The following is a 27645-nucleotide window of genomic DNA, read 5'->3' on the forward strand; positions in this document are numbered from 1 at the left end:
ACCGGCTCGAGATCGCTAGAATTTGAAAATACACAACCGGAGAAAATCTGCCACTTCCTTATAGAGCCCCTCCTCCAACAGACACGAACGCGCACATGACCAATGAGGGCACGAGATAAGTTTGTGCACAGATGGAAGGCTGACAGGCAGGTAGGCCATCCAGTTATTTTAGCCGGGCCGGCTAAAATGATTGGTTGTACTTTTTACAGTACTACGGCTTCCACAGATGATATTTTTTTTTGTATGGATTTGTTGTCAAAGCACTTAAGATATTCATTGCTATCGGGATGTTAAGAGCATTCCATGGAATATAACAAAGTGTATCTCGAGCCGGTTTCTCAAACTTACCTACCCCACCTTTAATTGAAGCATCTCGTCTTTTTCAATAGCTTCTATGTCATGTGACTCCAATCACTTTTGTACATGTACAAAAGTGATGGTTGAATTTACCAAGGATAAATAGCAACCGTATAGTAAAATCTTTGCATACACTAATTATAATGAACGAAATAGAAACAAACAAGTATTTGGTGACAGGAAATTTTATTGGAAGGATAATGTACCTGATTGAGCTGATAGACCTGTTTAAGAGTGATAAGTAAAACAAAACAAAAAGAACAACCCACTTACATTTGGTTTACAACTTGATATGAAGGGTCTAACAAGCCGTATTGACGCAGTTCCACACAATAAAAAGAAAGATCAGGCTTCTGACATTCAAACAACTCAGAATCTTTGGTTCATTCTCAGTTATAAAACATATTTACAAAGCATTCACAGCCAACGCCAGTGCAATTTAAATGTCTCTAAAACCCTTAACCTCATTGTGCTTAAACATAGGAACATATTAAAGTGCGTTCTTGCTCAGTAGTAAGTGCATAGGGGAGTCAGATCTACATCAACGCAAACTTTATACAAACAGATGTCTGAGTCATTTTTAGGCAAGCCAGTGTCTACACTTACACAACTGATCAGCAGGACTACAACTTTCCCTTGAATCATTATGTATTGTCAACAAAAACACAATGTTAAGTATTAAGACAACTGAATCAGGTAATACACAGAGAATAACACTACCCAGTGGCTTAATACCTCCCATTTCTTCTGAATTATGATGTTAAAAAGGCACAGTGAGTGACATTTTCATCAATCATACATTTTCTTACTTATTTAAAAAGGCACAATCCAATAAAAAAACAAATATTTCTTGACCAGAGTGCAAGCTCTTAATCCAGATAGTTTTAACTTTATTTACTGAGGTTTGAAAAAGATAGATGTTGCTCAGGCCAATGAAGTGCAGCTTAGTAAACAACTTAAACAATATAGAGAACTCAAAAGCCAAGTTTCTTATCAAACATAATCACACATTTACATTTTAGTCTTTAGTTTCTTCCTTTTTGCTCATAGATCGGTATGGGGCATAACTTTGTAGAAAACCAGCTCTCAAACGATTCAGATCTGGGCTGTATTGTGAGTATTTCAACTAAAACTATCTCAGTATAAATACAACTCCAAGTGGAAGAAAAACAGGTCTAATATAATTGTAGGTGAATTGGCCTTTTAGTCTATTATTGTATTAATTAACTAAAGCCACATTGGAATAGATTGAGTAATGGTATATACAGTACAGTATGTTCTGTTACTGATAGCTTGGAGTCACTTATACATCAGTGCAATGTAACCCCTGTTATAGGGCCTGAATGGGAGTGTCTTTTCTGGTTGCATATTTTAACTCCTAATCTTTGTACAATTTAAAAACAAAAACATCGCACTAATGTCAATGATCAACATTTACCAGAGAACAACCCCAGTATGTTCATAACGCTTCACTCTTCATCAACACAATCTAGAGTATCCCAGAAAAGAGTTGAATTGGCAGATATTCACAATTCTCTATATATTTACAGTTTTAGACATCATTTGAGAAAGTTTGCAGGCTTGAACATGATAAATAAATAACTTAAAAAAGGGAAAAGCTGCATCTGCTTTTGCTGAATAGTACTAAAATGCACACAAGGCACATAAACACTCCCTGAGGCTGATACTTATTCAGCTTCTGTGATAATACTGGTGCTGTCTGATTCATCAAAGGTTCTCTTGTAGCGGACGGTGGAAGAGAAGTGGGATCTTTTCTTCTTGTAGAGGATGAAGCCGATGGCTAAAAGGAGAGCGATGACGACCACGATGAAGAGACCCAACGCCACAGGAGAGCCTCCGGACTCTGAGGACGCAAAAGTGAAGTTGATCCGTCATCAATCAGTTTTCAACAAGACGTTTTTGTGTTTCCACTGAACAAAATGCCGTCATGATTCAGGTCATGCAGCTTTTATTTGAGTTTAGACTCGCTGTGTGAGTGTAAGTAGTTTAAAGGCCCCCTATTATACTATTTTTCAACAATAAATTAAAGTTCTCAGTTATATACAAAACATGTCTCTGAAGTGTTTGGCTCGAAATACCGAACAGATCATGCATTGTAGCATGCCATAAACCCCTCTGTTTCAAAAGTGCTGATTCTGGATCCGTAGCTTTAAATGCTAATGAGCTGCTGCTGGCCACGCCCCTCTGTGAATAGTGCTAGGTGATAGGGCGGCCGGTTGTTACCTTGGTTGGTTATTGGCTAATGGTTTCACAACCCCAAACACAATCACAAAGTGGCCAAAATCTGATCAGCTCCTTTTCAGACATGTTTTTATATACAGTAGAGTAGATGGATCAGGACAAAAACTTTCCGAATTTAGGGGACAAATATTTATGTATAAAATACATGAAAAACAACGCCTGTTGTCAATTAACTTATGTAAAAAATATACTTGTTCGGCTTCATATTAAAGTAATTCTGAAGCTTCAGTGAACAGACAGGTTAGTTTAGCACAGAGACTGAAAAGAGTGGAAAACAGCTAGCCTGGTAAGGTAGCATTATCTGCCCACCACCACCTCTAAAGCTCAATAAAAAACATTTAATATATTGTAGTTTATTCTTTACTGAAGTGTAAAAATTAAAGTGTGCTATTTTTTGTGTGCTGATGTGCCACGCCTTTGCTTGGCCAGGATCAGCAACCTCCTGGCTAACTTTCCTCTTGTTTCTTTGTGCTAAGTTAAGCTAACGAGCTGCCGCCTCGGGATATATTTTCACACACATTTATAATACCACACACATATGAGAGTAGCATCTTTCTTTCTCTTAGCAAGAGAGAAAATAAGTGCATTTCCCAAAATCGCAATACCTACTTGTTTGAGTTTTGCAGACAACCCGACTGTAGCTCGTGTTGCAGCTGGCGCGAGTCCAATTTCCTTCATCTCCTGCCACCATGACGGCACAGTGGGGCTCCGACTTCTTCCCAGCAACCAAAGTCTCAGACTTCCAGTTGGAGTAATCCAGAGCTGAGCCGTCCTGCCAGGACAGAGGCTGACCTGAGAGGAAGAAGGGAGATGGTGGGACGTGAAGGGAGAAGGACTAGCACCGCAAATGTCCCAAATAATGTGTTTCTATGTGATGTTGAGGAGAAATATCTGACTAGACTCATCGGATATCACACGGATCAATTGAAACAACATCATTGATTTTCTTGCCACTTGGAGCAGCGTACTTTAAATTCTTTAAATCAAGACAACATTATAATTTGAAAGTGGATTGGAATCAGCTTTCACTCTCACATTAATTAACAGGTTTCTTAATACTCAGATTTGAGCACCCTAAACATTCAAAATCCAAGTAAGTAATGTTTTCAGTTGACCATTTTTTGTAAGCAATGCAAAAAAGCAAAAACACAACATGCTGATTTTCTATCTATAATGCCAGCTCGACCTAAATGATAGGCACATAACCAGAATTGAGATATGGTCCTGTAAATTGTATGTGATGTGTCACTGTCTTTATTCCATTTAAAGTGCTGGGGTGTACCTTGAGTATCGAGCTCCATGTCGAGCCACACTCGGCTGGTGATTAGGGGGTCATCGACCACGTGCTTCGACACAAAGTCCTTCTCCTCTTTGCTTTTGAGGGTCAGCAGTTGAGCATCTGTGAAAATAATTAAAATCAATAAGTGGACTACAGTTGATCAGATGTATACGGATTATGACCCTTCATACACAGAACAGCGTCTCACCCAGGCTCTGGCAGATGCTCCGGGCCTGCGGCATGCTGTAGACGCTGAAGTTGTAGAAGCTCATGTGGAAGGCGTAGCAGTGGTCCTGGTGCTGCACCCACATGGACATGCCGTTGCTCTGAGGGCAGTGATTGGCCACCGGGGAAAACAGCTGTCTGGCTCCTGATTCATAACACAGAAACAACAACGCTCAATGCCACTATAACACAAACAAGTAGATGTTTGAAGCCTTAATATATCATAATATTGTTTTTTCCTCTGATGGATTTCTGCAGACTAAACCATTCAACACAAATTCTGCATTCATGTAGTGTCAGAAAAAGAGTTTCAACTGGGAAAATTCATGTGAAAGTTCCTCTGAAAACGTAGTTGGAAGTTTGTTAACATTTTGATCATGACTATGCAAGGAAACCTTTATTAATTCACCTGCTGTATATCAATAATAGCAATAACCCTGATAACTAGTCAGGTATATTAATATTTCATTCGTTTTAGGGAGCAGCAACAAGTCGCGGACAAAATAACATAGATCTCTTTTCATTGCTCTTTGATGTCACGCTAATATTGTAAACAGATAACATGATGTTTAAACTTTGAGCAAAAAATTATTTGGAGAGTCCAACAAAAAAAACTTCTTTGGAGAGTCAAACAAAACAAACATTTCAAATAGTAAGAATGAGAATGACTTGCCGATTGGCCAAATAAGACCATCTCAGTCACTTCCCTTTTCCTACATAAAAATGTGGTTCTTGTGGTAAAAGTTATTGCTGTCTTACTTTGGAAGGTGGTGGTGATGGAGGTGGTGTAGCAGATGGCTCCTTGTAGCACCGTGCTGCAGCTGGTCCTCACCCAGGCCCCAGCAGGGGTTACCATAACACAGCTGGGCTCTTGTTTGTCTGAGCTGGGGGCCTCCAGTGAGTCAGAGATGATGACTTTGTAGTCAAATCTCGTTCCATCGGACCACTCATAGGTTGATCCACTAACCTGCACAGAGAAAGAGACACTAATGTTATCCCATGAATTATTGCGCAAAAACATGTGAGATAAATCCAAATGACATAAACTTGGGATATACTCAGTGTAAGCTATGAGAATATTTGGGTTCAGTAATGTTCTTACATCCTGGTTCGATAGGCCGATCCAGAGGGGGAATCCGTCTGTCTTGGCGATGAGCTTCACATGAGCGCTGTGCTGGAGGTCGTGCACACTGGCCAGGTGGCCCCCCCGCTCACTACACTCCTCCAGAGCCTGGTGCCAGCTCATCTTAAGGGTTAGTACCTGATAGGTTAAGTTGCCGTAATGTTGGAAGTCCGTGGATGACTGGTTGTACACGTGTTTTGGTTCTTGGGAGGGAAGGATTAAAAAACGAAAGATCATTACGACAGAGTTGGACAGAGAAATAAAGATCATGATTTGAAGTGTTATAAACCAACCGTTGTCCAGTTTGCACGTCACAATGCTCCTCTGTTGGAACTCTGGGAATAATCTTTGCTTTGAGATGAGAATCCAGAAGCTGTCGACCGTGAGGCCGGCCATAAACGGTCCTTCTACTTCTGGTCTGCCATTGGCCCAGTTGGAATATTGGACATTGGTGCCATCATACCACTTCATCTGGTTATCTAGAGCGTATCCAAACATGACTATTAAGCCTTGCAATGTGACATAAATACTCACAAATGAAAAGCCACTATTAATGTCGATATAATGACTAAACAAGAGAGACTAATAATCCTATTCAAAAGCAATAAGCACTGTATTGTGCATCGGTACTACAACAAAGCCACCAAGCAGAAGGCTATAGCAGAACTTCACAGCATCCATAAAAAATAAGGTCAACTAGCTCTGTGAGTGTACTGATGATTTTAGACAAAAAAGATCTCTCTCTGGTGTCAGCCGATACCATCTAGCTTAGGTTTAGGTTTTAAGATCTGTATTAGAGAAGATTTGTCTTCTTCTGTAACGTAACACACTTTTTGCAGCCTTAAAAGCAACAAAGAAAAAAGACAGATGTGCATAAATGACCTACCGTTTTCATCTTTGAATATCCCCAGCCATACAAACTGGACCAAGTTTCTAAAGGGTATGAGTTGCTGCTTAATAAACTCGTTCTCCTCTGCATTTCGAATGGTTACGATGTCTGCATCTGCATCTGGAACATAAACGCATCATCTGCTATAGAAACGTTTCTCCAAACAGATCTCCAAATAACAGTGCATGCTAGGGCTGCTCAATTAATCGTATTTTACGATTACGATTATGGCTTGCAACGATTACGAAAACAATGTAATCGAAATAAAACGATTATTTTTTTATTATGATGACTTTCTTTTTTTTTTTTTTTTTTTTTAAATTACATTTTTTTTTTATTGGTTTTTCAGTTGAATTATACTTAAAGTTCAGGGTAATCAACTGTTAAAAACATACTGTTCACATTTTTTTTCTCCAATAAATTGATGTTTTCAAAGTAAATGGATAATCGTTTTTAATAATCGTGATATCAATTATTGACCGAAATAATCGAGATTATGATTTTTGCCATAATCGAGCCGCCCTAGCGCATGCCCAATGTTGTTTGAAATTCTTACTAAGTTTTTTGCAGGTTTCCTCGATCTGTCCATGGTTAAACTGGTCCCATCTGGTGGCGACCAGCTGGAAGGAGTAGCAGTTGTTCTTGAAGGGGATCCAGTTGGGACCATTAATCTTATGGGGGCACTTCACAGCGACATCCTCTGGTGTGGTGATGATCTCTTCTGTAATACATAAGTTGACATTTTGTTTAAGATAGTTTCAAATGATTGATCTTGCAAGAATAATGATGCATGCCAACAAGGGAAGGAAGAGATTTGAACTGGAGAGGAAACCTGTGAAACCACAAGACTAAACAGAAAATGGTGTACATGAAGAAGAACATTTATTATGAAGAATTATGAAGTTATGAAGTCTACTAACCATCATATGTTATCAAACTTAACAAAGACTAAATACAAAATATAACAATGGTGACAAAAAGGGATTTGAAAAAAAGAAAGATAATTCCTACATAAAATCAGTATCCTTTACTTTCTTTTTTAACAGAAAAACCCTTGATGTTCCATAGTTTCATATTAAAAGCCTCTATTATCCTAAAACTCCACAACTCTTTCCACAATAACGGCCAAATGTTGCTTGTGCTTTGTTTCGCCATCAGACCGAATAGGGAAGCCTATGGCTTTATTTTCTATGTTTTAAATGTTCCTTTACAACAGACATTGCATCCTGTTACCACAGAGGACTCCATAGCAGGGTTATAAAACCATTTGCCATAAAACTAGAGCTAGAACTGGCAAAGCTACAGCATAACCTCTAAATGTTGGTACGCCACCACTGGAAGGAATTAGCTGCCATGGTGAGAAACACAGGGCATTTCTGTTTGTCAGATTTTCTCTCACCATGCGGTTTGTGGCAGATAGCGCCTCCTAGCATCTCCTCACACTCGGTGGCTTTCCAGAAGCCATCGGTGTCGAGGTAGACACACGAGCCGCTGGTGACATCAGAGGACCAGCGACTGAACACGGTGTGGCTGTGGTCTGTCCAGCGGTAGTGGATTCCATCCTAAAAACAAAAAAAGTACGATTTCAGTCTAATCCTGTAATGGTTGTTGTATTTACGGCAGCCCTTCGTTGGCACACTCACGTCTTCACTGAAGAGGCCGATCCACATGGGTGTTTGTGCACGGCTCACATGCACAGTGAGGGTGGCCTGCAACAAGGTGTCGGCCACACTGGCCAGGTCCATTTTGTGTTTCCCGCACTGCTCTAAGGCCTCAAACCAGGTGAGATTTTGTGCGAGCAGCAGGAAGGTGTGGTTATTGACGTGGAAGGGCTCTGTTGGGACGTGGGGCCCCTCCATTTTATCTGAAATGAGTAAGCCTTTGTGTTCAAAATTCATCATGTCATGTAAATTGTGCCAGTGAAATATGTTGCTCCAAAATCTTAGCTTTTTTTTTTGATGAAAGAAAATGGAGGGCAGGACATGAAGAGAATGACATGCAATGGTAGGCCCTTTAACACCCTTTAAGTTGTTTAAGCCATGTTTTATTTACTGCCCTTAATAAAACGATAATCAAGAAAATCTTAAGAGGGACCTTGGCATGCCACTGTGACTTTTTGGTTACAAAAGTAGCATTACTGTAAGTGTTTGAAGCGGGGGTTTACCTGCATAATGCTGACAAAACGCCAGATTTTGATAATCTGTGCAGGAAGAATAGTCCCAGGTACCGAGCATGGCAGAGTTTGGGTTGTTGATCATAAACACACATAACTCCATACTCTCTTTGTCCCATCTCTGTCAAGCAAGAACAGATAAGAAAAAAACAGAGAATTGTGAATTTAAACGTGTTAAAGGCTTTTTTCTTGTGATACCACTGGCCAATGCTATGAGTAAAGAACAGGCTTCAGCCGTTTGGTAACCTCACTTGATTGTAACTGAACATCCCCATATTTTTCAATTCCAAATGTTTCCTTCGGCCTAACACACATCACTTTAATTATATCAGATTTTGTACACCTCCCCCTGGAGGCTTTATACAACTTTTTAAAAACATACAATATTTCCCCCCAATGACCTGTGAAATTAGATCTGTTAAATTCATATTTGATTCTGCAGTTAAGGGGAACTCACGTTGACTTTTATAGCCCTGTGCATGCCCAGGAGCAGGGGGTTAAAGTTCATGTAGTGAACTGGGGACTGGTCCGCCCACTCTGGTTCGTCATGTTTGATTTTCAGACCAATCCATGTCCTCCCCATGTTTCTCAAACTTGGCAAAAGGGTGGTGATGAAGTCTAAAAGGAACACATTTAGTACAACAATGCCTTGTGTTCAGTACAGGATACATTTTGGCTATATTTCTTATACAACAAGCTTTGACCTTAACCACACATAAGGATCACGGTAATAATCATCATCTGACAGGCATGTATGGTTGTCTTGGTGATTAAACAGAAGCACAACTAAAGGTCCTCACCTTGCTCCACCTGGTCTGATATAGTCACCAGGGTTCCCTTCACCGACTGGCAGTCCTCATTGGCATATCCGAACGGCACAGGCTTCAAGCTTGACATCACAGTGTAGCACTACAAGACATTATTAGATTAATATGACTTTGTTATTGGACAACATGCTATTCAATGACCCTGTTTTTACTTGTCACAGAGATAATGTATCTCAAGAGACTTAAATGGAGGTTAAATAGAATTAACAAAGAGATATAGAGCGGGCAGATGCCAAGCACATTTTTGTTTTAATGTAGATCCATCTTGCTAAGATATTATTCTTAATTTGCAAACAACCCGAGTGACAAATGTGTGGAGTGTTAAATATTAGATATTGAAACTTCTATTTAACTGCACATGATTTGACACCTCTCACACTATACAAATGGTCTGTTTATGGTCTGTTTTCAGCCTTTTTTTTAATGTAAACTTACAATTATCAGTTTATGTTGAAAGAGGGTCCAGGCTGATTTTAGTTTGAAATAAATTCTCCTAGCTCTAATCTCTTGTTAGCTTTTTTGTTTTTTAACGTCATGCACTTACTAAAATGTAGATATCAAATGTGTTCAAGGATCAGACCTTATTTCTGAACAGCTGAGATTGATTTCCGCAGGGCTGTCCTTCAGGCCGAGGCTCCAGAGGGTTTATCTCCACTGACGTGATGTTCTGCCTCTCGCACACAAAAGAAAACCGCTGACTGCAGCTGAGCTCGCGGCCTGCAGGTAAACAGGACAGTCAATGTGTACGTTAGTAAAAGAGTCTGTGGGCATGTCAGTTATCAATCAAACAAGGTATGTGCATCAGAGCTCTCTGAAGGATTCCATTCAGATACAATCGTGTTAGTTTTACCTTACTTAATGATACTCTTATACTATACAATTCCAGAAATATTTAATTATTTAGCAATTTCTCATGTCATAGTTGTTATCCCAGTAACCTACCAATACCTTGTTTTTACATGTTACTCCTAACAAAAGAGCAGTCAAAATAAATCCAACTTTAATGGCCCTAAAAATGTGTTTTCAAATATTAGGAATTTCTTAATAACATTAAATATAGAACTTTAATTTATGTTTTCACATAGGAACCTTTCTGTCATGGTAAGAAACTAATTGGGGAGAATAGGATTTCTGGTTATTTTAGGGATTAGACTTGCTCGGAGCTTTGTTTCTGGATTATGTTGACTCAATCAAGTTTTTATTCAAGTTTAAAGTTTCATACTGGTCAAGAAAACAAAGAATTTGTACATTTGCCTGCTCTTATGTTTAAAGCATATCCTTGACTCCCAAAGCTGTGTGATACTAAAACCAAACAATGACTCCCGAAATGTCTGATAAGCAGTATTGTAAAACTAAGGCAAAAGTAGCTGTGACCAATATGTAAGATTATTTTTAACTGATGTAAGTTTGAGTGAGTTAGAATTAGCTTTCTTACGTTACAATATAGTAAATAAATAATAAAATACAACTTATCGTCCACAGCTGTCTAGAAACACTATGATGATGACTCACTTCGAAATGAGGATTCAGAACTCATGTAGGAGCATCTGCCCAGCAAAGCTTTTTGATAAAAGTGAAGGGGATGCCTAGAACACACAGAGTATCAGTTAGCATCAACATGACATTTCATCACATACACACAGTGATATGTGCAGATATTCTCTTTTTATTGTGCTTGTACAATAACAGATTACTGTATGATAGTGTGACTATGCTGGCTTACGACAGTGTCCATTCAGGGTCTTCAAAATCGACCCACCAGCTTTCTTTTGTAGAACTTGACAACTGTTGAAAACACACAAGCTTTACTAGCAACCTTTTTTCACTAAAAGTAAATAATGTCATCAATATATTATATTATAACAAATATTTTGCTGCTTGTCCGAAGTTCAAGTATGTGTCAAAAACGTATTTGGGAGCCCTCCAGTGATTTAGTATTGCACTTCCATTTAGATGGAGGACTCACAAAAGACAGAATAAAAACGTCAAAATGTATGCAGCTGAGGCCGAGATGTGAAATTAATTTAACTTTAACGCTTTTAAGAAATTAGTATTTTTGTAAGAGGTTAGCTAGGAGGCAGAAGAAGAGGGTAAAATCTTGTAACTATACAATAAATATCAAAACATCACCTGGAGACCACTTAGCCACAGTTAGAAATGAGAAAACGTTTCAAAACTTACTTCGCTTATGTGCTTCCGGATCTTTACAACAGCAGATGAGCTGCTTGGTATAGCCAGGTTACTGCCATTGCCATTGCAAAAGAGCTGTGCCTCGTCAAAAGTTAGCTTAGGCTCCTTTACAAACCAAAACTCTGCTCCATCTATGAAGATAGATGTCTCATGGTGTCCGTCTGAAAAGCACAAAAGACATGCCTCAAAACAAGCACATATCTTAGACCGTGACAATAAACATCATCATACACACAGAAATGCAAGGATGATATGATTTCATACTTTCAACACAGAATCTATAAAGATTTGGTCATTACCTGGATTGTACCAGCTCGGGATCTTTGGTGTCTTTCCTGTCCAAGCATTAACAAAGACTGAGTTAGAGGAAGAATGTAACCGTAAACCCACAAATCAGGAAATCATGTTGAGTTCTTCAATCCCATGTGGAAAAATCGCTTTCTTAACTTTGTTATTGTGATTTATAAACCTGTATAAATAAGTCAAATACCACAGAATTCTAGTGACATTACACATCCCTCTTGTTAAGCAGCCTTGATGAGAGGTGCCTTCACAAACAACAGCCTTTGCTTTGTGCACACTGAGGTGCTTATTATATGTGTATTCTTACCGCGGGGTATTTGGCAGACCCACTCCAGCCTGGCGTCACAGTGAAACGGCGTGGCAAAGAAGGGTATGGGAGATAAGTCGTGCATCAGGAACACAATGAGGTTCTTCAAGCTGCTCTTCGATGTCTGACGAACACACAGATTGTTTGCACACATATTATCAAGAAGGAAATATACAACAAAAGCAGTTTCATATCTGTGACATGGCACATCTTGTTTTTTCTTGGACTTCAGTGATAGTTTGAGAAGAGAGTGTCTTTCCTTCTGACAACACAATCACTAACTGAGACAACCTAAAAAGGTCAGATTCTGAGCAGTGAGATAAGAAAACAGCTACTTTCTGTGTTAATCAGAAGGGTCAAATGAACAAAGAACACTGTTTAACTAGCTGTCTTTTGGGATTAAGACAACATGTAGGGCATAAAATTACTGAGTCAATAGAGGCATGTTTTAATTGTAGTCCCTCTTAAAACTCATACAAACAGCTTGAGTCACAGATTAAGCTGTAAAACCAGATATTACTATACCATAACAAAACACATGCAAAAAGATAAGATAAGAAAAACATAAGCCGTAGGTGGAGAAGTGAAAATGTGTTTTTCATAATACGTCCCCTTGAAAGTCTCTTTTTACCAGTACACATCTTTGCAGCCCACCTTGAATGCAGTGCAGTCCCGACTGTATGCATCATCCTCATGGAAATCTCGTTGTAAAACATCCATAGATACCTGTTGTGAAAACATTTATACAGTGCAATGAATATAAATGTAAATCAGCAATGTGCTTTAAGATTAACAAATGTGCAGTTTGAGCTCCAACATTATACACTATGACTTTTGAAAGTTGTTTAATCCAGCACAGAATGTATTTGTTTGACATACCAACAATATAATATTGTAAATATATAATATAATAATATTCTCTTAAAGTTTTAGGCAGGCTCAACATATTGACAAAAACTGATCTGACAGGACGATACAAAAAACAAACAGAAAGAGACTGGAATGCGAACAACTCCCCTGCTTGGCTCCTTCTCGTTAACTCTACAAATGATACCAAAGTGACTCATTGACCACATTTTAATTTTTAATTTTTCTAGGCTTGTCTTAGCTTTTTCTTTCCCGTTTGTATGCCATAAAATGTAAAAAAAAGAAAAAAAAAGGGAGGCGTTCAGGGTTGGGTTTACACTCACAGGCTTGCCGTCGCTCCACTGCCAGGAGCGATCATTCGGGTTCCTCCTGTTCAGGCCAACCCAGAAGTACCTATTATCACTGCAACACCAGAGCAAACCAATTATTATTCACAACTCGCAAGGTAATAAAACATCCTTTAGAGCACTCAGATTTTTAAAAGGGATGTTGGCATTTTATTTTGAGACACAGCTGTTTAATATTGACTCACTGAACAAGTGTGACATTTGATCCAGGATGTCACATGGTATGTGTTTTTTCTAACATTCAAGTGAAGTGTAGAATGTTTATGCCAACAATGAGAGGAGGTTTAGCTCTGCGGTATGTGCTTATGAAGACACACCGCATGTTTAGAATTCATCTTACTGGCAAGTCACTGGTAAGCCCTTCCAGTTTTTTTTTCATGAAGTGTGTATGCAAATTCTAACCAAATTAAAGGTCTCCTATCATGCTATTTTTAGGCATATATTATGAGTCTCAGATATATAAAAATATATAAAAAACATGTCTATGAAGTTTTTTGCTCAAAATACCAAACAGATCATGCATTTTAGACATCCCTCATATCCCTCTATTTCAACCCTGTTGGGGAACTGCAGGTTCGGGGTCCTTAGCTTGAAAAAAAAGAAAAGAAGGTGGAGCTTGTGCCTGCTTAGAATTCTATCGGAGATAAAGCTAAATGCCATCATGTTCCAAACCGCATCAAAGATTATTTCTGAAACAGTATGGAGCTCAAATGCTTTTTCTCTTGCGGGTTTACTACAAGGTGAGTTTCTTTTTTTATTTCCTGCTTTTTTACACATACTCTCTCCAGTACTGCGTTAGCTCTGAGTGTTAGCGATGCTTACTAATGTAAACAAAGACCATGTTACGTCCAAAACACGTCGGGCATTGTTTCCGATAGCAACTTTCTGATAGTGCCGTGGGTCCACATTTCCGATATTATGTCATATCGGACGCAAATCTGGATCAGCTCCGTTGCACCCCCATTTTTAGAGATTTGGATGCGGAGGAAAAGAGAGGGTTTTGTTTTCTGACACTTTGTGAGTTCCCTGACACACCGGGGACACATATTTATGAAAAACAGAGATCAAAAAGTTCATTTAGCATGATAGGTCCCCTTTAAGGCAACAATGACTTTTGATGTGTTTATGTCACAATGTTCTGAAAAACAACCAATGAAAAATACATGAATGCTTAAAGTGATGGAATCAAGGAGTGTGTGTTTACCTGATGCTTTCCCTCATGATGCTGTGCAGGACCCTCATCTCGTCGTTGTTTGTGAAGCTGGGCAGGTGGGCTCCCAGGGCCTCACAGAACCTGTGAGCCTCCTCCCAGGAGCGCTTCCTGCTCAGCCTCTCCTCATGAAACACCTGACAAGGTGAAACAAATATTTACAACAGCTACTAAAACAGTGCCAGTAAAGTGACGGACCGGATTGTAAAAAAAGCCAATTCAACGATCCACTCGTGTGATTTAGAGTGTAGTTACAATGTTTATGATAAGAAAACCATGGGAAAAACACAAGACAGATAATTGTTGTGATTTGTCCAATGAAAAAGCAGAACATACTCGAAATGTATTTATATATGACTTAATGATAAACTGAATACAACAATCTGTTCCCAATGAACAAATGATAATAGATTTAGAAACATTAGAGTCAGAAATATAGTCTTCTTCTGTCTTGTCATAACCGGCTGACTACATTACCCACAAGGCAACCCCAAGGTGAATTGTGCTAGTAGCAGCTAATGTTGCCTCGAGCTGCTAGCCTTGAGCAGAGACAGGAGCAGGTTTACTTACTTTGTACATTTTAAAACAACACTGACTCAAATTACATCACTTGAGGGATTTTATCACAAGGCTTAACACAACCCTTTTTTCACATCAGCAAATCTTTAAACAGATGTTGATGCATAACATGTTTGCGTGAACACACATGAACAGTGACAGTACACACACCTTGTAGCAGTGTTTGGTGTTTCGTGTGGGGACCCATCCATTAGCACACGTTGCATTGGGGTTTGGTTCTGGCTCTGGTTCTGGTGCTGGAGGTGGACTGAGGTCTCTTCTACAGATGCTGCCGGCTTTAAAGTTGGTACAGTTCATCACCCTCCACTTGCCCAGCGGTTTTTCAGTTGAAATCACTGCACAGCCTCCACGCCGATCTGAATTACACAGAAAGTTAAATCAAGTGTGTGACATTGCTAATATAGTTCATTCCTGACCATATGAATTGCATGTATTTTTGAAAATGTACAATCAAAGCACTTGACTGCTAGATTAAGATTTCTAAATAATGCATATTTTAGCTCATTCAATTGTGGGCCTGTTGTCCTGATGCAAGTTAACCTTTAGAGCGTCAGCAGACATTCACATACCTACAGTTAATATACTGCACGTGAAAAAGAGAATGATAAAAGGTTTTTATTGTATGAGTAAATCTGAACCTCCATATTTTTGAGAGCTCCAAATTGAAATGCAGCACATAATAATATCATTAGCCATGAGTCTCACACACCCAGAATTATCTCATGAGTGTCTTTATCTGCTTTGTTTTCAACTTGATTCACTATTCAATCACTAATGTGAGAAGTTACATTTGATGTGACTCTCAAAAGCGACACTTAGTAATATTATGTCTATATGCAGGATAATATGGAGGAAAGCTTCTGTGTGTAATGTCAAGGTGAGAGAGGGGGCAGGCAGATGGAAAATTCCTCTGTTGATAAAACATTTAAATGTAGCTGACTCTTTTATCCAAAGTGATTTACAATAAGTGCAATAAACAAAATAAAAACTCTATTTGCTTCAACTAATCCAAACTATTGTAAGTGCTGGTGTTAAAGGCTAAACCCTTTAAGTTTCAATTAATACATTCTGTTGAATAAATAAAAGAAACATTATTCTGTTAAACCAGGGCTTGTCCTCCAGTCTTGTGCTATTCCTGTAGTATGTAGCAAGGGAAGCATAAGCGAGTTTTACTAACCTGGTTCGAACCAGCCCCAGTTGGTGTATGTGACGACCCCCGAGGACCCGTTCTGGCCCATCCACTGGTACTCTCCTGAGTTCTTAATGTCCTGCAGCCCAATCCAGAAAAACGGAGGATCCTTGGTGATGTGCTCTCCAAGTAGACGGCTGATAAAGGCCTGCTCAAACCTGGAAAGAGAAGACAAACATGAGAATACTGGAAACAAGTCAACTGAAGCATATTTTTGATCAGGCAGTAGAGTTACCAGCTGAACTCTTACCTGTTGTTTATAGTGACGTTGCAGCGATCTTTGAAAGACACCTGTTTGGTGTTCACTTGATAACAGGAGTTTCCGTGTCTTCTCCAACCCTGGGGACAGGTGACAGGAATAAGACTTCAGTTACATTTAATTTACAAGCACGACATTTTCATGCAAAGTCCAAGTTCTTATTCACATCCAGTCCTGGTGGTGCGACTGTAATAATTAAGATCAATAGTCAACCATGATAGTTTTGTTTTTGCTTTAACACATTCTTTACGTTCAGGCAATAGCTGCTGATACAGCCGAGATGTATCTATAGCCTCTTTATAACTCAAAAACAGACCATTTGTCATATCATAATGACAGCAAGTAATCCTTCAAATAAACTTTTGGATGGCAACACCATTCTTTTCCATGACTTCATTATTATTTGCACCTAAATTGCAAGATGTTCATGTGTGGAAGTAAATATATCACTTGCAAACATCATGGATATGAATTAGGGCTGTCCAGATATCAGATTTTCCTCAAAGCATTATCGTGGCCAAGATAACAATATTATTGCTATATCTTTACAAAACAAGAGAAAAAATAGAAGGCAATCAGTGAAATGTTTTACTTTTAACTTTTTTTTTATATCTGTTTGTCTCTTTTTGGCAAATTAATTACACTTAATTTATACAAGTTTAGCGAGGGATACAGAACATCTATTACTATGATCATGTATGTTACCTATGTTTTCAGGGGTGCTGGTTGATTTACATGTTATACCTGTATATGTAATAGTATTATGATATCAATATTTCATTTTTTTTTTACCATAAAAAAATACTGCAACACCCCCAATATAAATGAACAAAAGATTTACCTTCAAGCAAAAACAAAAAAAATGTACTTAAAAACAGAGCAGGCTTCTCTTGGGACAGTCATTTAGACCAGGGGTTCCCAAAGTGGGGGTTGCGAGATGATTACAAAATAAAAATTGTAAATTAAAAAAATATATTATTTTTTTTTTATCATTTTTTTTAAAATTATTATTAATAATAACGCGTGCATAGACATTTTTCAGGGGCGGACTAGCCATCTGTATCATTTCCCCGCAGCGAGGCTCCCCCCGTTGACATTCCACTAGCGCAGTGTTTCTCAAACCTTTTCATACCAAGGACCACTTAACCAATAAAAAAACACTCACGGACCACCTAACTCCACAAATATCCAAAAACAATAGGCCAGCTTACCACTCCAACAGTACATAACAGCCTAATAATGACAGCTTAACCTTCTCTACATCGCCTCGTTCACACAATAAATCAACAATACAAATACAACTACAGATCATAAGCATTTTGTTCAAATGCGATTTAAGATGCTCTCAGGTTTTACACCTCTTATGAAATGTAGACTACATTTATTACGGAGTTTATGTCCGAGACAACAGACTACTGAGAGATATGCAAAATACACCGCATATAGTACGACACAAACATCCGCTGTGGATTTTCAAAACTAAATACAGTAAAACTATGGTCGCAGGCCCAAGTTTAACTCTCTGAGGCCTGCATGGTCTGCCTACAAAACAAAAATAAAAAAACGTTTATGCAGCCCCAACAACAGCCTCTGATCATCAACAGACTCCATGCAATGCTTCATCGGATGCATATATTAGATAATAATCTCTATCTCACTCCTAAAACATCTAAATCTATTTTCAGCATGGATAAATGTTCATGAAATACATCCATTGTTTGTTCTATATGCTTCTTGAAATCCTAAAAAACACATCGTTTTTCTAGAACAGATTACAAATCGCCTGAAAATGGTACAAACAAGTGGCAACATGTTTGACGAAGGTGTTGCGCTGGGCTATATCATGCAATCGAAAGTGAAACTTAAGCTCGCGAGTGCGGAAAACCCCCCCCCAAAGGGGTCGCCAGTCTCTGGCACCGTTATTTTTTTAGACAATACTCACATCCTCGGGACATCCGGCCTGTTTCGCTGATTCGTTGAACTTCCCTTTCTTCTGACACATAAAAGGTAGCTTCTGTGTGCAGTCCCCGACCCGCCAACCATGAGCCTGTGGAGCACGGACATTCATTTGATATTTGATGTTGCATGTTGCAGGCCGCAGGCCGCAGACCGCAGACCGCAGGACACACACACACACACACACACACACACACACACACACACACACACACACACACACACACACACACACACACACACACACACACACACACACACACACACACCACACACACAACACACACACACACCACACACACACACACACACACACACACACACACACACACACACACACACACACACACACACACACACACACACACCACACACACACACACACACACACACACACACACACACACACACCACACACACACACACACACACACACACACACACAACCACACACACACACACACACACAACACACACACACACACACACACACACACACACACACACACACACACCACACACACACACACACACACACACACACACACACACACACACCACACACACACACACACACACACACACACACACACACACACACACACACACACACACACACACACACCTACCTGTCCAGAGTAGAAGACACAGCTGGTATCCACACTGGGCTGGGCTGGTTGGTTCCGGTCCCAGTATGTGAATGTGACGGGGGCCAGGTCAATCCACTTGAACACAGTGGGGTTCATGCCGGCACCGACCAGACCGATCCACACATCCAACATCTGGCCACCTGATGCAAACATAGCAACATTAAAGGTCTCCTATTATACTAGGATCTATATCTCAGATATATACAAATATATAAAAAAACATGTATATGAAGTGTTTTGCTCAAAATACCAAACAGATCACCCATTCTAGCCATGCCTCATACCCCTCTATTTCAGCCCTGTTACTAAAGTGCTGATTCTGGGTCCATAATTGAAAAAAAGCTAAATTGAGATAAAAAAAAAGAAAAGAAAGAGGGGGGAGCTTATGCAGGAGAATTCTACCCAGATACTCAGCTAAATGCTGCTGTGATTAAACGCCATATCATGTTCAAAACCACATCAAGGATTATTTCTGGAACAGTATGGAGCTCAAATGCTTTTACTCTCACGGCATCTTTTTTACACATACTTTCTCCAGTACAGCGTTAGCTCTGGGTGTTAGCTATGCTTGCTAATGTAAACAAAGACCATATTACTTCCAAAACACGTCGGGCATTGTTTCTGATAGCGACGTTTCTGATAGGGCCGTGGGTGTAAAGCCAGCCATAGAGAATTTTGTTTAAATGTACCTGCGTTGAAATTAGTGCTGATCATCTCTTTGCTGTCAATGGAGTGGAAGCTGGCCAGAGAGCCTCCCCCCTCTGTGTGGTTGCAGTGCATCTGAGCATCGGTAAAGTTGTGAGGGTTATCCTTGAATAACTTGTAACACCAGCCATTCCACGGGACCCAACCTTCTGCACACTCTGTTTCACTGTAATCAAAAGAGCCTGTAGAGAGGGAGCGAGACAGATAGAGGCTGTTAGGGGAAGTCAGGTCGATGTTGTCTCCAGAAATCACAAATTTGGATCAAAGGAGACAAAAGAGTCACAGAGCTATTGCAAACATGCGGTCACAGGCACATATAATGGAATGTAAAAGAGAAAAAATGCAGCACTGACACTATATAAAGTGAGCAAAAATACAGGAGGCTTTTTGCACCTGATATGCTGATTGCCAACCGCAATTACAAAATAAAAAGGAGAAGCAAAACTACAGCATTGCCTAAAGTATTCATATCAATTTTCCCCTTAACCTTCCAGGGAATGTGGGGACAAACCCACTTTGGTGATGTTGGATGAATTATAGCTACAAGCTGCATGGAACTTCTGCATCTGACACAGTGGCCCTGTTGTATTGGACAGTATAATACTCAAATAACTATTGGATGGATCATGAAGTTGACATTTTATGGCTTTGAATTACATTTTTGATTGAACTATTGGACAGATTGCGAGGAAAAACAGACATAATGACATCAGCTGCAGCTGCACTTTGTGTTACTAAGGTGGTGAACATAACATCTGCCTAACATATCAACATTAGCATTATCAGCATGCATTTAGTACAGCCTTAAAGAGCAACTAGCATGATTGTAGACTCCTAATAATACTTATATGATTCAGAAGAGACAGAGGCTGCAGTCGAATAATCCAAAAATCAGCTCCTAAATTCTAACCCTATCGTCTATTCCTTGACCTCTGAGTGAAACGTCACGGGGTTAAGGGATAGTGGATAGGAGAATTCAAAAGGATTTAGGAGAAGAGACTGCGGTACTTTAGAGAATCGACTGCACTTTCACTATCCGACGTGTTTATGATGCGCCAGCGGAGGTCATAAATGTGCGCCTGCTGCTGTGGGGAAACTATGGAAACTACAGTTTTCTATACAGCGGACTACAACATGGATGTTTAATAAGAACGAGGGACTACTGTAAACTCATCTTGAGACTCTGCACCGTGCTCTGATGCTGTTGTTTTATGCTTTATGAACGGGGACAACAGAGAAACATATTCTTCATGACCAAAGTTGAAATTGAAATAAAAAAGGAAAGTGAAACTTATGCTCGTCACCCTCTCCCTCCGGTCCACATTAATACAAATGATCATCACCATTCAAACATATTTTAAAAGTTGAACAAACCCCACACAGCTCAGTAAAGACTGTGAAATGTTGACTTTATTTGATCATTTCAGTAAAAACTAACGTTCATATTTCTCTTTTTGATTATAATACTGATGAAAGTTCAAAACAAAGCACTTTGGCAACTTACCACATATGTTTTAAAAAGCTTAATAAGCACCGTAACTTTCATGATATCATTTCTCGGTCATAATCGGTTGTTTCCGTGAACGGCCGACTGTTGTGTGACGGCAAATGCTGCGGCTGCAAGGCATTGTGGGGCAGCATTTTCTCCTCTCCTTTCGGTTAGGGAGGTCCAGTGGTCCCTAAGCTAAAGGAGGTTATAAAGGAAGTTTGAAACCTCCTTTCCTATCATCTAGAGAATTCGAACGGCACTTATCATGGCTGCCACTGAGGGACTTCTGGGTCATTTCACTCGGTTAGGAAGGTTCCTAAGCTAAATGGACTATTTGACTGCAGCCAGAGAGTGCGGGTGGCAGCTTACTCACCTGTGGTTTCCGTGCCAGAGGCGTTGAAACTCTTCTTGCAGATGTATGGTAGTTGTTGGTTGCACGACTCAGATTCGTAGTTCTGTTTAGAGTTCAGGACTCCGCAGTCATACTCACGAATGATGGGGATGTACGGCATTCCTGTGAAAACACAGTCACACACACACAATGAATACAAATAAAATCCCAGGAGTTGCATTTGCATCTGGGTATCTTGCTTATTTAAACAAAAGTGTTTCACAAAGAGATGTGGAAATAAAAAAAGACAAAATGTCACACACAGTGCTGCTTGTTGAGAAACTGACACGTTGTAAGTTTCAACCATAATGAGCTCGTATCAGCAGAAGACCAGCTGGCTACCGTAGCCTTCAGGTTCACACTGCAGTGTAAGAACAACATCTTCCCTTTGACAAGAAAACACTAACATATTACAATAGCTAGAGGGCCTTATAAAGCCTTCCATTCAGTACTATTAATGAGTTATTCAGCAACAGTAACAATCCCAATGCCACACTGCGCCCAAAAAACAGGCACAATGAGCTTCTTTACAACACTGGCCCCTTTGTTTCTCTGACTGACACCAAGTCTCAGTTTATAGAAGGACATCGGCAGCAGCACATCACAACACGATGCAGGGTGTAATATCCACAAGTTAAGTTGCTACATCTGTTCTTGTTTGCAGGACTGTTGACCTTTATATCCTTTCTTTATTCATTTTGTACATCTTAGATCGCTGTGTTCACATGACATTTATTTAGAGAAAAAAATAGACATTTCCAGCTTCACCTGTTTCCCAGCGCAGGGTGGAGAGAGGGGAACCATCGGACCACTGCCAGCCGTGAGACGTGTCTAACTGGTGCAGGCCGATCCACATTCTCTCAGGCATTCTCTCAAGGCCTTCCAAAACTGCACAATGCAACCACACAGCACAAAGGGAAAGACATTTTTACATAAAAAATTATTAGTCTACTTAGACAAAATGAATCATGAAGATCATACGGTCTGATGAAAAGTGGGAAGAACATACAGCTAACAAGCCAAACAAGAACATGAAACTGACACTTGGTTGCAGAGAGTTAAATGTAGCTTAAATAAAGATAAAGGGAAGTAGTTTGGCTGTGGTTGCTTTCATGTGGTTTTCAACTTCCTGAAACAAGTCAACAGCAAAATGGAAATGGAGCATGCTGCTTCCAAGTGCTGCTGCTCTTAAACAGTTAAGGGCTTTATCTTAAGAACATGAGATATGTTGGATGATCTTAAACAAAAGAAACAGCTAGTACAGTCTACATGACTAATGATTCAAATGTATCCTTCAGCCTACAACACTGTTTAAAACATTCAACCGATCTAAATTGTTCTCAGCGGATGAGTGAGACAGTGAACAGAAGATAAAAGAGAAACAAAAACTCAAGTCACACAAACACGTGGGTAAAGAGATTTAACCTTATTTTTGGAAAACATGATGTACTGTAATACTGTAATGAAAGACTATGCACTGAGATCATTTGATATTTAGCAATAATAACAATACATTTTATAACTCATATCATTGCTAATCTTGAACCTGTTTTGTTTGAATAAAAAATATGTAGATCTATTTTACTCTTTCTGTTTTGTTTCCTAAAATAGACAAACAGATGGGGGAGGGGTTGCCTTCAAAATGAAACAATATCAATGAAACCATAAATATAATGTCTCATCTTCGACAGATCGAGGCCAGTAGATATATATAAGATAGGATTTATTTTTATTTTTGAAACCACCAAGCGTAGTAAGGTCGTTTGTAGCCCAGACAGCTTGGAGGTTATTTTTTATAATTTTACAAAATCTGTGGGGAAGCATTCCTCTCATATCAGAGCGTTTCATTACGAGCCAATTACTTTGACTATTTTGAGTTTCTGAATTTGTTCAGCTTGTAAGTGGACAAAGAAAAGATGATGAAGGTGAAGAAGAAGCACTGAGCAGCGTATCACTCTTACGGGTCTTGGAGTGGAGGTCATTGGGCTCAGACACACTGAGCAGATCAGCTCCTTGACTGCGACATGAATCCAGAGCCTCATGCCAGCTCACTGCCACACTGGAAACAAACTCATAGCAGGAATCCCCTTCCGGTCCGGCAAACAAGGTCTGGCAACCTCTCTCTGCAGGGTCAAAGAGAAAGTGAGGGTGTCAATGTGAGGATCTAAGTACTGTTGACTTTCTCTGTAGTCAATGTCTAGTAAAAAGGCCAACAATTGTGAAATATACATTAAATATAAAAAAACATGCCAGGTATTAGACAGTGTCCCCTCTTTTTTTGGAGGTCATAGTCCGATGAGGTTGCACACCAGGACAGTCCGGGGGAATCTGCATCTGGGAGGCAGCCGTGATGCCAGCTGCCGTTGTGTCTGAAGGGGAAATCACAGGGAGAGCCGGCAGAGTTCCCATCGGTGGTGTGGACAACTGCACAGAGAGAGAGGGGAGCAAAGAGCAAAGTCAACCACTAGTTTCTAGCCTCTGGTATGGGTGTAATTTCTAAGAAAAAACTAAAACATGTCAGGACAGTGTGTTAAAGGTAGGGTAGGTAAGTTTGAGAAACCGGCTCGAGATACACCTTTTGTTATATTCCATGGAATGCTCTTAACATCCCGATAGCAATGAATATCTTAAGTGCTTTGACAAAAAATCCTTGTCATCTGTGGAAGCCGTAGTACTGTAAAAAGCACGACCAATCATTTTAGCCGGCCCGGCTAAAATAACTGGATGGCCTACCTGCCTGTCAGCCTTCCATCTGTGCACAAACTTATCTCGTGCCCTCATTGGTCATGTGCGCGTTCGTGTGTGTTCGAGGAGGGGCTCTGTAAGGAAGTGGCAGATTTTTTCCGGCTGTGTATTTTCTAATTCTAGCGATTTCGAGCTGGTTTCTCCGAAATTACATACACCACCTTTAAGGGGAAGCTTTGTGTCTTGTTGCACACACCGAGTTCTAATAATAGGAAATGAGAATCGTCTCTTTCATGCATCGTCATGCTAGTCCATTTCCCCCCCCCCCCCCCCCAGTATTAAGGTTTAGTTATAAAGAGTATACTCATATTCTGGGTCCTCGGAAATTAATCTAAATACTGTAAGTGATATTTTCAAAAACAAAGAAATCTGCTCGTGAGTTTTTTTCAGTTCTTGATACAGACATCAGCTTTAATATTTTAACAAAAAACTATATTTATTGACAAAGAATTAGCACTATAAAGATGAAATTATTTTTATATTATTATAGCTGTCACTTAAAATGCAGCAATTCTATCAAAGTCAGTTAACTACCATTGATAGTAAAAATGTGCAGTTTTCAAAAATATAAAATGATTAACCCTCAAATGTTACCTGTATGATCATTTGGAATGTAATATACAGATAACCTACATATTTAGGTGTAGTTGTTTTCATTAAATCTGTTTTATCTCACATTTAAACATGCAGTGAGCAGTTCAGATGAAACAAAAGCGAAAGGAAGCTTTACTTTGCGCCACATACACCCACCCTCTGTATATTTATATCATAAATCACTGCAAAATAAATTCCCCAAAACTTCAAACAACACAGAGTCACTTCGGTTTCAGAAGAATTCGTGTTTCTTAACCTAGAATTTGACACACCCATTTTGTTATGAGTATAGACGAGCATAAAGTAGTACAAATTGACAGGAACACTAATTAAAATGCACAAGAACCTGTTTGATGTGACTCAAAAAAACAGCCAGTCAGTAAAAGCTGTAACAAGGTTCATATGAGGAAGTGGATTCTGATCAAATGTAATGGAGTTTCACATTCAACACAAACTGCCTTCAACACATCTTTCACCTCTCAGATGATAACTCAGTCAGAGCTCCATTATGGACAGCAAGAAGCACTTAGGCAGATCTATAGTCTGTAAGCATCTTCTCTCTCAGATGGGACAAAATAACCAGCACTCACCACGGTACGGCTTCTGGCAGATGTTGTCCTGGGATCCTCCCCTTACCCAACTGTCATCAGCGTCCCGTTTGGCTGCCACTTTGCCGCCGCTGACCGCCAGGCCCATCTGATAAACGGTGTAAACAGCCCCATCCAGGCAGCGCCACCACAGCAGGATGTTGGAGCCACAGTCGGCCAGGTACAGCGACTTGGAGCTCACGTGGAACGCTAAGCAGAGGGACGAGTCTAAGTGGAACAGCCGATGACCTGAACCCCACTTCCAGCGCTGGGACTTGCTCTTTGGGTCACAGGAGGCGAGACTCAATTGTGTAGAAAAATCCAGACAGCCGTTTGAGTGCTGGATGGAGAAAGCATCCTCGTCTGCGGTGATGGGAAAGAAATTGAGAACATTACAGTTTGAAATCGGACAGATTTTGTTACCATGAAGATGCAGAGGGTATTGGTTTTCCAGTCTATAGTGATCGGTGCATTATTGTGATCGTGTAAGGCCATCAGGACACAATCACATACTGAGATCCATAATACAAATTCAAAAAAACTCTAAATACTTACAGCAGCTACAATTAAGTATATCGAAATAATTTCTTTTAGGAGGATTTTAGAAGGGGAGACCACACAACTAATGGCAATTTTCTTATTTCCCGTTATTGTCTTTTACTTCCTTTAAATTGGGAAGAGATTGTCTTGCCAAAGAGATTATAAAGAATATTTGTAATAGAAGTTGGTGGACATCATAAAATAAAATACATGTTAGAGCCACCCTAAGGAAATGTCTGCAGGTTAACAATGATGGCTGGCCTGCGTTTGTCAACAAAGTAAACGCTATGGAGAAACTGCCCATCAATCTGAGGATTTAACTAAATGTAAAACAGTGGAAATAATTGACTTGAACATATTGGCACTATATTAAAAACTCACACTTGAAGGTCGTGTTTTAAGGTCAATTCCAGAATAAGATACGACACGTAAAAACGAAAATGAAAATAAAAAAACATCGTTTGCTTGGGTAATCCAAAGTCACTTGAATCAATAAAACAATTAACAGTAAATAGGGGCATATAATAACCTGGGTGAATATGGGTAATAACAGCTCAATATGGAGCATAAAGACGCACTGTAAACTGTATCTCAGCCGACATGATAGACTACACATGACTCCCACAGAGCTACTATGGGGAGGGGGGTTTGAGTATGCAATTCGCTCGACCTGTCAAAATATGACCAAGCTTAAAACTAACTGGGGGATGGGAACAAATTCAAACTTCTAACCAAGTCCTGAACTAAATGCTGTGTTTTGTGTGTGCCGTGTGACTGCGGCAGGTTTGACGCTATTGTCCTCGGACTCATTGTCGCGCTTCTGTGGACGAACTTAATATCATGCAGAGCCGAAAAACTGAGAGGCAGAAACGGCTTTGCAATTAAGAAAAAGGACACAGAAATGAAAGCAAAATGTCGGAGTAGGGTGAGGTAGGTAACGTTACTTACCGAAACCTTTAAGGTTAGCCTCCGATGAGCAAGTTCCCAAGAAAACAGTTCCCAACACAGTCAACAAACAAAGGCAAAGTGTGGATGTGTTCAGCATGGTGACGGCAGAGTCTCTTTGTTCGATTCATAAAGAATCTGCCCTCTCGGAGTGTTGAACTGGGAATATAGGACGATCGATACATGAACTACAGTGTGAAAGTGTTCAGAGTCTTCAGACAACTAACCTAGCCCAGTTTTACCAACTGTCAGCTGTGTTATCCGGACTCCGGAGTCCCGCTCCGACCCCGCTGTGAAGTTGTACCCGGCACGAGGAACACACACTTCCGGCTAAACCTACAAAATAAAATGAACAAGTCACTATGAGTGAGAGATTTAAAAATGATTGTTATGATGTTTATTTGTTTTAGATTACAATTGTTATTATACTACATCATGTATTCACTTAGTTATCAAAAGCAGGCGTATTGGTATAGGTCTTCTGTAAATGATCTGGCTGCCAAGAAAAAACACAAAAATAAAGCAAAAGAAAATGTAAATGTAAATTATGACAGTAAGTAAGAAACTTCAGATACTGCTCCATAATAACAACTTACCTAATCAATCTTATGGTTGCAGAAACACAGTTAGACCACTCAAAATGTCAGTTAATTATGA

The 27645-nt window shown here is 39.7% G+C and overlaps 1 protein-coding gene across 1 annotated transcript; it reads right to left on the bottom strand.

Annotated features, from left to right (window-relative positions):
* Positions 1–524: 524 nt before the first annotated feature.
* ly75 (lymphocyte antigen 75) lies at positions 525–27269 on the bottom strand. The gene is made up of 35 exons (XM_034117060.1): positions 26992–27269; positions 25507–25866; positions 23828–24001; positions 23539–23700; positions 22346–22465; positions 21560–21700; positions 19682–19879; positions 18972–19132; positions 18329–18433; positions 16378–16466; positions 16116–16285; positions 15089–15294; positions 14354–14496; positions 13126–13204; positions 12590–12661; positions 11936–12059; positions 11625–11660; positions 11317–11486; positions 10859–10920; positions 10648–10721; positions 9716–9852; positions 9109–9217; positions 8766–8926; positions 8300–8429; positions 7779–7999; positions 7535–7697; positions 6692–6856; positions 6133–6255; positions 5540–5725; positions 5226–5449; positions 4883–5090; positions 4107–4268; positions 3902–4018; positions 3229–3411; positions 525–2221 (listed from the first exon to the last, which is right to left on the bottom strand). The coding sequence occupies exons 1-35, from the start codon at positions 27086–27088 to the stop codon at positions 2046–2048; spliced, it is 5208 nt and encodes a 1735-aa protein (XP_033972951.1). The 5' UTR covers positions 27089–27269; the 3' UTR covers positions 525–2045.
* Positions 27270–27645: the final 376 nt, after the last annotated feature.

The sequence above is a fragment of the Trematomus bernacchii genome, unplaced genomic scaffold, assembly GCF_902827165.1.
Source record: "Trematomus bernacchii unplaced genomic scaffold, fTreBer1.1, whole genome shotgun sequence".
Classification (NCBI taxonomy): Eukaryota; Metazoa; Chordata; class Actinopteri; order Perciformes; family Nototheniidae; genus Trematomus; species Trematomus bernacchii.

Bases quoted from the DNA above. Each gene is read 5' to 3' on its own strand.
- ly75 (XM_034117060.1), bottom strand. From the start codon at position 27,088: ATGCTGAACACATCCACACTTTGCCTTTGTTTGTTGACTGTGTTGGGA. The intron at 12,060-12,589 runs GTGGGCTGCAAA...TGTGTTCGTCAG, and splicing joins GGGACTGCACTGCATTCAAG to ACATCGAAGAGCAGCTTGAA. The intron at 8,430-8,765 runs GTGAGTTCCCCT...CTTGCTTGACAG, and splicing joins ACAGGGCTATAAAAGTCAAC to AGATGGGACAAAGAGAGTAT.